At 31.4% G+C, this 11,710-nt stretch overlaps 1 protein-coding gene across 2 annotated transcripts in view; it reads right to left on the reverse strand.

Annotated features, from left to right (window-relative positions):
- The window catches only part of LOC106786655 (rho GTPase-activating protein gacN), a 21,186-nt gene extending 9,647 nt beyond the window's left edge, over positions 1-11,539 (reverse strand). Inside the window, exons 1-2 of one of the 2 annotated variants that reach the window (XM_014748285.1) lie at positions 11,361-11,539; positions 10,377-10,879 (exon numbers count right to left, since the gene is read on the reverse strand). In XM_014748285.1, coding sequence (XP_014603771.1) covers positions 10,377-10,799 — 423 coding nt within the window. In that variant the 5' untranslated portion in view covers positions 10,800-10,879; positions 11,361-11,539. Of the gene's footprint in view, positions 1-10,376; positions 10,880-11,071 lie in introns of both variants that reach the window. The other variant, XM_014748284.1, reaches the window with a different exon arrangement.
- Positions 11,540-11,710: the final 171 nt, after the last annotated feature.

The raw sequence follows: 11,710 nt of genomic DNA on the forward strand, positions 1-11,710 counted from the left end.
AAAAAAAAAAAAAAAAATAAATAAGTGCAGTGTTAATTAATTGCAATCGAAACATTTTCTACGATTTTTCTTTTCTTTTTTTCTTTTTTTTTCTTATTATTTACAACTCGATCCTCCTCCTGCTTTCTAAATAATAATTATAATAATAATAATAATATAGTATAAAAAAAAGAAACGCGAAACAAAAAGAAAAACAATTACCTCCTAGCTGATGCAAATGACGACGAGAGAGAGAGAGAGAAAGAGAGAGAGAGAAAGAGAGAGAGGAATTAAAATAATAATCCGAAAATATTTTGTTGCCGATGGAATAATTAAATTGAAGTTTCGAAATGTTAAACGAGTTAGTTAACACCTCACGAATAAAGATACAAGATAAATAGTTAAATAGGATAAAAATAAAATGATAGAATGAATGCACTTCCCGCTCGTACGAGTGCACGATGCAAACTGACAGACGCACGAGGCAAGAGAAGAGAGGAGACAAGTTCGTGTTAGTTACTCATGTGACCTCTCTCTCTCTTTCTCTCTCTCTCTTTCATAGACTCTCTCTGTGTATAACGGATACCGACACACCCATAATCTTTTACATATATCCTACACACGCATATATAATGCACCCACTAAGATATTGTACGTACAGATAACTAATACTTCGAATACGATAATATAAATCATACACACACACACACGTATACATCTAGGACACATAGAAAACTAACACCCGTACGATATGGATCACACATAGATGCATACAATTGCATTACTTGATATCCGCGTAATACGTAGAAACTATAATTCTGTATTATTTTTTCTCGATTGAGAATATATTTTTCTTTTTCAATTCCTAGCTCTCCCACCAAACTGTCCGAGTTTCTCGACTTCTATTTTTTTTTTTTTAACGCTCGTGGGAATAAGGTTTAAAGGGCACGAACCCTTTTTTTCTTACCCCAAAAACGGAAGTTCGTCCTACGTTTAATTACGAGTTTACGGTTTATATTCGAGAAATGTTGTGCATTAGAGAATGAAATAAATTTTCCTTTTTTTTTTGAATCGCGTTTCGTTGTTAGTATCGTTGTAAAAAAAAGGGGTTGACGATGAATCGAGTAAAAAGTATAACTAATTGCAAGTAAATCGTATACACTTTCTCTATCAGTCAAGGTAACATGCTCTGAAGAACATTTAAAACTTGTAAACGTCAATCATAATACATAGGAGCTCTTGTTACTTTTTTAATCATACGAATGTGTAATGAATATCAATGTTGAAAAGAGATAAAACAAAAGGTAGTGTATATTAAAAAGAAAAAAAAAAAAGCCTTTCTCCTCGATGATTATTTCTATGATAGATGAACGGAGTTGTAATAAGAAAGAAATAAGTTGCACAGAAACAAAACGATGATCAATTAAACACGCGATTAAATCCTCTATGAGAGAAAAAAATATAATATCTGAATAGAATTAAATATTTTCTAAATGAAAATAAAGGAAAAGAGTGGTATGGAATAGATGATTATTATTATTATTACAAAATCGCTAGATTATTAAAAATCATAGTTTGTATATAAACATATATCTTAGAATTAGTATGATCGAAACAGTAGAATGAGAATCGTTGATCGGTATCTGTTGTCGAAGAAGAATGCATTTTGTTATTATCGAGAAGTGGTTTTCTTCGAGCCATTGCAGCAGCAACTGCAGCAGCCACCTGCATCAGACCATGGCGACCCTTTAATAAGAGCAATACGACCTCAGCTATTACCTGCTTCTTCTTCTTTTTCATCTCCTCTTTCTTCGCATCTCCGATCTTTCTCAAACTCGTCGATAGCTAAGAAGAAATCACGGGGACGATGCACTTGCACGTGCATCCCCAAACATTTATATTCCTTTTTTCTTTTATTTTCCAACCTCTTCCCCCTTCCCCACCACCACCGTTTTACAAATTTATATTATTTATTATTTATTTATACTCTGTTTATACTTTCGGGTTTTTGGAGGGCTTACAAATTTATATTTTCACGTCTCAATAAAATTTGTCGAATAATATTTTAATTAATAAGAAAATCTATCGTTCATCGTCTGAGTATATTTCTGTTTGTTTGTTTGTTTGTATAAAAAAAAAAGAAAATGTAAACACGTCGATCTCGTTTGAGATCGTTCATGCGACTGAAATCTTCGAGTAGAAAACGCTTCCCTTTTCTTAGCCACCTGTTCTCCGAGTAACTTTCACTCTCTCGTAATCTGACCATCGAGAATCATCTCCGCGAAGTTCACTTAATCGAATTCCTTATATTTATCTTTAACGATTACGTTAGATGAATAAAATTAAAAAAAGAAAACGAATAAGGTGAACGACAAATATTACGAATACAAAAAATGAACGCGAAACGCGCCGTGTTCCAATATAATTGTACACGCCCACGCTAATTTCATTTCAATCGAATCAAATTTTGTATTACCCCCCCGGCCCCGTACACCTTTTTCCTTACCCCATAAAAAAAAAATTGATGGAGTAAACGCGAGTAAGGAATGAATGAGAAGAAAAAATAAAAGTGAGGAAAAGTATTTTCAAAGTAAAAGTGTAAATGGTGTAACGGTGCATCCTCCTCCTCCCTCCTCCTCCTCCGGTGTGCATCCTTTCCTCCGGTGCATCTTGGAGGGATAAATTTAGTACTCTGGGTAGGAGACGACGTCGGCGACGACATCGTAGGCGGGTTCGACGATCGATTCTCACACAGACGAGCCGGAAATTGTGGCTGATTGAGAAGTTCGGAAAAGCAATCGAGAGCCGATAACGAGCACGTTGCACTTCCGACATCATCGAATACCTAATTCTCATCGTCGCGTCAGCCATTTCTTTCTTTTTTTTTCTTTCTTTTTTTTTTTTTTTCCTTTTCGTTTTCTCTTTTTTTTTCTCTCTCTCTTCTCTAACCCCGTCATTGTCATCCTTTCACTTGCTCTTTCCATTCGAAAGATTAAAACTTTCATCCTTTTTCCCCCTCTTCCTTTTACTTTTTTATTATTATTATTATTATTAATCGTCCAATATTTGTATTAACATTCAAATCCACGTTACTCTTATCTACGCTCGATGATATTTTATTCAATATTCCCCCGTATAACAATTAATTAATTATTTTACTTATATTTTTGTTCTTCTCTTTACGAGATGAAGAAACGATCGAATTTTTGTTTTGTTTTGTTTTATTATTTAACGACAAAACAAACTTGATTTACAGGATACGTTCGTTCTACTCGATCGCATCTATAATAACTGGTTGCAACAGTAGCTGCTACTACTAATAGTAAAAGAACAGCAATAGCAACAGCAAGCGTTCAACGATTCTCATCACGAGAGGAAGATTCGTTCAACCGTTTAGAAAGCGAACGCGACGGTAGCAAGTTAGGCTTTGTTTTCTCGCATCCCTGAGAATTGGAAAAAGCGAAACCGAATGCTGTTTCCTTCAAGTAATTCCTTTTTACTTTTTTTTTTTTTTCTTTTTTCTTTTTTCGAAAAGGAAAACCAACAAATGAACGAACGAACGAACGAACGCGCTTGCTTTCTAAAAACAAATTGTAAAGTCAAATAAAAATCATTAACTTCATTTTTATTGACAAATTTTCGGAAATAACGATTGCGAGATATTTGTATTTTAATTCGAAAACGATACCACCATAACGATCATACAAATTTTTGTCTAATCTATCAGAAATGCAATAACAAAAAAATCATACTGTACGCATTGTCATTCGTTAAATTCTGCTACTGAACGTATACTTAATTTACAAGATTATTCGTTTTCTCTTTCGTACTTTATTATACTTTAACACGCGGTAATAAACGATTCTACGTTTTTTGACTAATGCAATTGTCCTATGCAATTTTCTTTTAACACGCGAGCTCGTAGAAACAATGAAGAAAACGTGATTCATCGTTTATTAAACGTAATATCATCTTATTATACATTTTTTTTTCTCCTTTTTGTATAATTACGATGATAACGATTTTGAAAACAATATTTCGAATGAAAATAGATTTATATTGGCACTCGCGCGTCTTTTAATCGTTGAAACAAAATATTTCGAATGAAATGAATTTGCATTTCTGAATATTTCAAGTGTGTATGGATAAATATTAAACAAAAATTTATGTGTGCACACATTTAATACATTTAAAGTATGTATGTATACTTAATTAAATATACATTATTAATCTATAAAACATACATTTTCGCGCAGTTTCCTCTGATTAAAAATCGATGGTCATGCTACCTGAACAAGCGTAAGTTCCATTTGATCACCTTGAAAAATCATCACCGCGAGAAGTCACATAATCACATTTTTCCTTTCAAATACGTGTGTGGAAGAAAATTCGAAACTTATTCTTTTTATTTTCTCGTAAGAATGACTTCTTTTTTTATTTTTAAATGTGCTCACGGTGACGTTAAATATACCGTGAAGATCTTCACAAACGTCACATCACTTTACACGATCTGTCTCTTCTTCTTCTTTCTTTTTTTCTTAGAAAGTAACATCGAAGGTGAAAGAATATTACTTCTTCCTTTTTATTTTTTTCTACTATTTATTTTGAAATTTCTACGATAATTATTAATTAAACCAATGGATTTTAAATTGCGTCACTTGAACATAATTTTCTCTTATTAAATTATTTCTATAAGTTCTAAATATATTTTATTTATAATATTCTATATAAAATCCAAGGTTATTAATTATTAAAAATAAAGTGTCATTGGAATTTATTTTTTAATCCTGAACACTATCTCCCCTTCGTGCTAAAAATAATTTATCATATTATATCTATATATATATATTAATTTAATTAAAGAAAAAATATATATGTGAAAGAGATTATATGTTTAGAAAATTTATACTAGAGATGTTTTCTTCCAACAACGTTAAAGATTCTCAACGTACATATGTAAGCATATGTATATACATATATATATATATGTGTATATGTGTAAGTTTAAAAATATAACTCGTTCTCCATCATGTGTACGTACTTCCGCGTATATAAAGACGCACGTGCATTTATGCTCGAGTTCACGATTACGTTCGTCATTTTGCAAATTTAACACGCGTTTTTGCTTTCCATTCTTCGTGTTCTTCTTCTCCCTTTTTATTTTGCTTTTTTTTTGTTTAAAAAAAAACTACATCGTACGTACGTACGTACGTACGTCGATTTATCTGAAGATACACGCGACGAAGCGCGTAAAATTCGAATCATAAATCATTCGTCATTCAAGGTGAACCTAACCGAACCTCTTTACTCGATTTCAAAATTTAAACCAATTTTTATTCTCGTCAAAATAAAATAAAAAAGAAAAAGATACGATTGATCGATATATTACACACACATACACACAAATATAATTGTAATTATCCGTACAAATTATCTGTGTACGTGCATTAGAATGATTTTTATATTTCTTTATTTTTTTTCATTTGTAATTTAGTTTTTCGCAAAGTTAAGTTTATCGATATTGAATTGAAAATCTATCTGCCGAATGAATCGATCGCAGAAAATGATTTCACACCCTGTATATAAGAATCTCATTCGAACATGGAGAATCTAGTTCTGAACGCTATGCAACCAGTTTTGCTGTTGAATTAATCTTATAAGACCGACAACTTGGTCACTTTGAAAGTATACCGATCGTTTAAATCGTACCGAACCGTGACTCTCGATATGATCAATTATTTATTAACGTGTGTTAACTTAAACTTTAAATAAACTTTAAAACGTTGAGAGAGAGAGAGAGATAACAACATATGTATACTTTTATCTACGAAAAATACAAATATTTAATTATAAGAAATCTATTTTTCAACGAGAAATTACTTCACACAAATGTTTCCCATAGAATTGCACATATATTTTATTTGATTTCAATCAAATACTCGTGATAATATTGATAATAAATTCTACTTAATATCACATTTCAACGAGCTTACTTCCAGTTTAAGTAATAACGCGAATGATAATTCGAATAACAACGAAAATAGAAGAAAATGATATCGTTCGATCGTTAGTATTAAAAGAATTTCATAGAGGGTATGCAATAAAACAAATAGAAAGTAGAAATAAATAATTATCGTAACGAAAGAGAAAAATAGAAAATTTCTCTGTCATAAAGAAACCGATTAAAAATCATTTCAATGTACCACGCTGGACACCTTTTTTATTGAAATATAAAAAAGAATGAAAGAAAGAAAAAAGATACAAATTAAAAAAATAAAAAAGTATTTCTTGTTGTAATATATTGTTTAAATATTAACTAGAGAAGTTAATCAAGTTATCGAAAGGTTTACGTAGTCGATATCTAATGTAACTAACCATTAGCGGTTTCAAAGCAAATCTTTGTCTTAAATTTACGAGCAGAGTGTACGCCAGACGTGCAGCTACGATAAGCGTTATCTTATAATTATTCAACGGATGTAACCATAGTATATATGTGCATGCTCTATGGGGTCGAGTTTTATAAAAGGCATGAACTACGTGCCACGTTCGAATCGAATATAAATCGATATCGTTATCATTAAATACTTCAAGGATTACATTATTTACATATTTTTCATTTCATCAATATTTTTTTTATCCTACAACACCCACCCATACACACACACACACACACAAGACACACATTTCAAATCAATTATTGATACCCGAATAAAAATGAAAGTTAAGAATATTTTATATCAAATTTAAATAATTCATAAAACATCTTGCACACACATTGTCATTTTATAAATCCAAATGATTCATAATTGTTAATGTTTAATTGTTGTTCAATTAATAGGTCAATGTTATCATTTTGAACATACAATTATTCCACAGACTTTATTTTCTTCTTCTTCTTTTTTTTTTCTTGTTATCTAAGCAAACTAATTTTTATTATACACGTAGATAAATTTATAAATTGTATGTCTCTGTGTGTGAAATTAAATAGACGAGATACGTCAAACGAGCGTGCAAATACAAAACGGTGCTCTGTTACGCAATTTAACATCATTGCGTATTTAGAGAGTGAGAAAAAGATACACGTATATATTTATCAAAAAAATATATACGTGGGTTTTCTCAACGAATGTTATCACATATTGAAAATAATTAAGTTCGGATATGAACAAATTTATGTACCATTCGTAGATTGTAATTAAAAAAAAAAAAGGAAAAAGAAAATTAGATAATTAACTCGAACATCGTATTATTTTTCGAATTAACAATGAAGTCTTTTATTCCTGAATAATAATCTAAATTATTATAGTGATTCACTAGTATACGCCTTATCTTTATCGTAATATTCACATCCTATTTACTCTATCGTATAAACGATTAAGTTTCAAAACTCAGAATTTATTAACGACAACATATTTATATTATTAATCAAAAATTATATTCAACTATATTAATCTATCGTTTATAGATATATAAAAAAAAAAGAAAAATACATACTGCAATTAGAGAAGTAGATCGTTCGTTCGCATCGAATTGCAAAACTAAAACTGTGTCCACTTGTCAAACACACAAAATATATTGTAGTACGATTAGAAGAAATTCGAACTTCAACGAAAACACGACGAACTTTGTTTAAATAAATGAACGAGATCCTGTCGAGCACTGATCGTAATTAATAAATCGATATAAATGAAATAATAATAATAATAATAAAAAAAGAAAAAAAATATATAGAAAAAGAAACACCTGGTGAACACGGAGCAGCAGCAGCAGCGGCAGACTTACTTAAGAAAAATGTTTAAAGTACGAGCGTAAACATCGAACTGAAGCTCTGCCACGGCAAGCTGCACCTCGAGACCACGCTGGCTCCAACCTTTAAATTAAGCTCCATTCACACCGACAACTTTCCTTCAAATCAATCGTGTTCTCGCGCCTTTCTCCTTCGAACTCAAACTAATTCAAAAACGAATAGAAAGACTCGCTACAATTATTAACGATCCAATCAAAAATCTTACAATGAGTTTCTACGAGGTATATATAAAACAAAATAAAAAAAGAGAAATCATTGAAATTTTGTAGAGAGAAAGAAAAACCAAAACCAAAAACAAAAAAAAGGAAAAACAATTCGTCAGAGATTTGTTCGAGAGTTCGATAGATCGAATGATTCTCGTGTCGTTAAAATAAAATGAATATAATGAATAATTGTTGTAAAAGTATATTCCATTGTGAGGATTGATCTTTGTACGAATATTTTACACGATACATATATATATATATATATATATTTATCTTGAAAATAAATCTGAGTAAGTAATGTGACAGGACAATAATAAATCTGGGGAATGTTCTTTTTTGGAATGGATGAGAGAAACTCGATAAAATATTCATCGAAACGTCTCTCTTTCTCGAGAATACGGTTACGGGACTGAGAAATTGTTTCTACCAAAAATAGCTTGATTCCGATCGAATGTTAATATAACCGGTCAATGCCCTTATGTTGTTATATACATATGTATATACCTATGTATAAACGTATGTAAGTACGTAAGTATATTAGCAAGCGAATTTCCGCTTAAAGCTATTCGCGTTTGTATATGGCTTGGAAGTATCAAATAAAACGGTACAACGTGAAAATCTTCAAGATATTCACGATGTTGTTCAATTTTAACAAGTACAATAATCCATAAAAAGGAAAAGAAAAAAAATGAAATATAAATCGAATAACATTAATTTAAATTGTTCATACCCTAGTCGATAAAAAAGAAACCTGCTTATCTTTCCTTCCTTCATTCCTTCCTTTTAAATGCAACGATGAACAATTACGATGAACACATTTGAATATTAACAATTAAGTTAAAATGAAAGGAAAAATGGACATAATATGAAAGCTCCTTAATCCAAATTCCGCACAAAGGAAGGCATCCGTGGAAAGGAACCTGCAGCAGGCCCACATCTTCCAGGTCCGAACCTAATTCATCTCGGGGCCCTGCATGTAGTAGTACGATCACCTTGCACGCTACGATGCATCTCCCTTCCAGGAATTTTAAGAACGAAACATCTGTCGTATACAAGTACAAAGCCATTCAACTTTTATTCGAAACTAAACGCAAAAAGTGGACGCCATTATTGTTCATATAAGTTCGAACGAATTAATCGATCAACAACTTTAATAATAATAATAATACAATTGAGAAAATAATTATATATTATTGATGAAAAGTTTTAGACGTCATTATTATTCATACAAATTGATTGAATTATAATCCTTCTAGAGTATATTATTCTCTCATCATTATAATTATCCTAATGACATACTAAATGGATATAACTCTATAATATAATAATATCTTTGTATGAGTGAAACTCTTTTTAAAAACCTCGTACACCGGTGGAAACTTCATTAACGATGAAACTGGTTCTTGCGGTCAAAAGTAAGTATATTTCGTTCGTATTTCCCGAGGTTAACTTACGATTCAATCGTTTTCACGATTCTAAAGTGCACTATCTATCTCTGTACACACACGTGCATAGTAAGAGAAAAGTATATAATATAAAATTAGTAGGTAGAATATAATTTGCGAAAGTATTTATTAGAACACGAGAAACATGTTTAAAATGGATGAAGTGTCATTTTTTATTCTACGGGATAATTATTAATTTCGGTTTAGTATTTTTATACGAGTCAAATTTTTGAACGAAATCAAATAAAATAAAATAAAATAAAACTTGAGTTAACGAACGAATCTACGAGTAAGTTTACTGTCCTCGTATGTATGTAAGTATCTACGTTTTACGTACTGGAATTTGTCGTGGACATATTTTCTAACTTTGCAATAAGTAAATTCCATCCGACGTAAGTTAAATTTACATTCGTTTAAGCATAACTTCGCCTTTCGCCATTTCGTCACGTTTAACTATGCATACTTAATTAATTCCTCGTCCTCGATCGTTAACAATAAACATGGCTGGCAATATTAGAAATTATTTTAGGATACGGTCCATTAAATAATATTCGAAATCAAAATTTAACATACATTTTTATACGTATTACTACGTGCTAATTCAAACTATCGTAAATAACGAATATTAAATTGCAGAAATAAAGAAAATGTTTCGTAATAATAATATTAATTAAAAAAACAAATATATATATATATATATTAAAGAGAAAAATCTTAAGTAGATCATTCGTATCGATGACGAATATTGTTACGCAATTATTCATTCGAATCACGAGCAGTGATCACGTGACATAGCGTTTTATTCTTGCTTAGAATTAGGTATGTAATATTTTATGACGCATTTCGCATGTCATTAGCAAATTATTAATATTATTATTATTACGATAATCTTCTTACTACCACCTAAAAACAAAAAATATATGAACGTGTATCTCTTACCTTTTTATCGCAAAAAGAAGAAGAAGAAGAAGAGGAGGAGGAGGAGGATGATGAAGATGATGAAGGCACTTTCGTAGAAAGTTCGACAACGAAATCCTGAACGTTCGTTGATCCGAAAGAAGAATCTTTTCTTTTATCATCGATAAATTTATTATCTTTCAAAGATAAAGACGAACGATTATCTTCAGTTTTGATCTTCGTAGGATCGTCGTCCTTTGATTTCTTTTCCAAATATTCTGGCTCGCTCGAACACTTTTCCAAACTGGACGATGCCCTTTGTTGCAACGCCGTTGGCGAATTTGGCGTTGATCTGGAAAATTCTGCTTCGTTTTTTAAACATTGCGTATCTGTTGTTTTGTCGCGTATTCGTGGAGGATCCTGATCGCGATATATCCTTCGTTGGACTTTGGAAATTTCGCACATCGTTCGACGATTCTGATCCTTTAATATTTCCACGACATTTTCCCTCTTTTTGTTTTTTTTCTTTTCCTTTCTAAATTATGCTGCCCAAAATTAACAATTAATCGTGTTATTACAAATAATTACAAGTAATTCGAATCTTGAGAACAAAAAAAATATATGATCTACGTAAACTCATTTTCAAATATTTCAACAATAAATATCGATTACTTATTGATCATAAATTAATTAACTAATTGTCTCTGTATTAATTTAGAATAAAAATGTATACATACTCTCTCGTAATTTGGAGCACAGTCCTTGTAATAAACTTTGCTTTGGCACGCGTGATAGAAGAGATTAAAATAAATGTAAAAAGGAAAGAGAAAAGATAGAAGAAAAAATTAGCCTCTTTTTCGTAACCACTATACTTCCGCAACGTGCAGAAACAAGGCAACGACTATCTTCTTGAAGGCTAAATATCCCCGTGCGTCATACAGTAGGACATCTGTTGTCCTTTTCCCTCCGAGCCCTTTCCCCTTAGCGTTTCTCCCTCTTCTACTTTTATCACGTGGTTCTACTTACTCTCTCTCTCTTGCTCTCTTTGAGTGTTTCTGTTTCTCTCTTGTTTCCCTTCCTATTCGTTGTACGTTCCCTTTTGTCGCCACCCTTTGCACATAAAAAAATTGTGCGAACCCTAAGGGCCGTCGTTTAGCCTCCTAGGCACACGACGTCTCTCTTCCTACTCTGACAATTTTCTTTTTACACGTATATTTCTCTAGTTATATATATATATGTGTGTATAATATATGTATATGTACAGTTAAAACTCTACGTGTAAATCGATTCGGAGACTTTTCGTCGCGCAAGACGTTCTTGAATGCACCACGCAAGATGTCAGCCCCCAAATTTCATTTCCCGCTCACGTTCAAATT

This window comes from Polistes canadensis, unplaced genomic scaffold (genome assembly GCF_001313835.1).
Source record: "Polistes canadensis isolate GaletaPanama2010 unplaced genomic scaffold, ASM131383v1 scaffold_79, whole genome shotgun sequence".
Classification (NCBI taxonomy): domain Eukaryota; kingdom Metazoa; phylum Arthropoda; class Insecta; order Hymenoptera; family Vespidae; genus Polistes; species Polistes canadensis.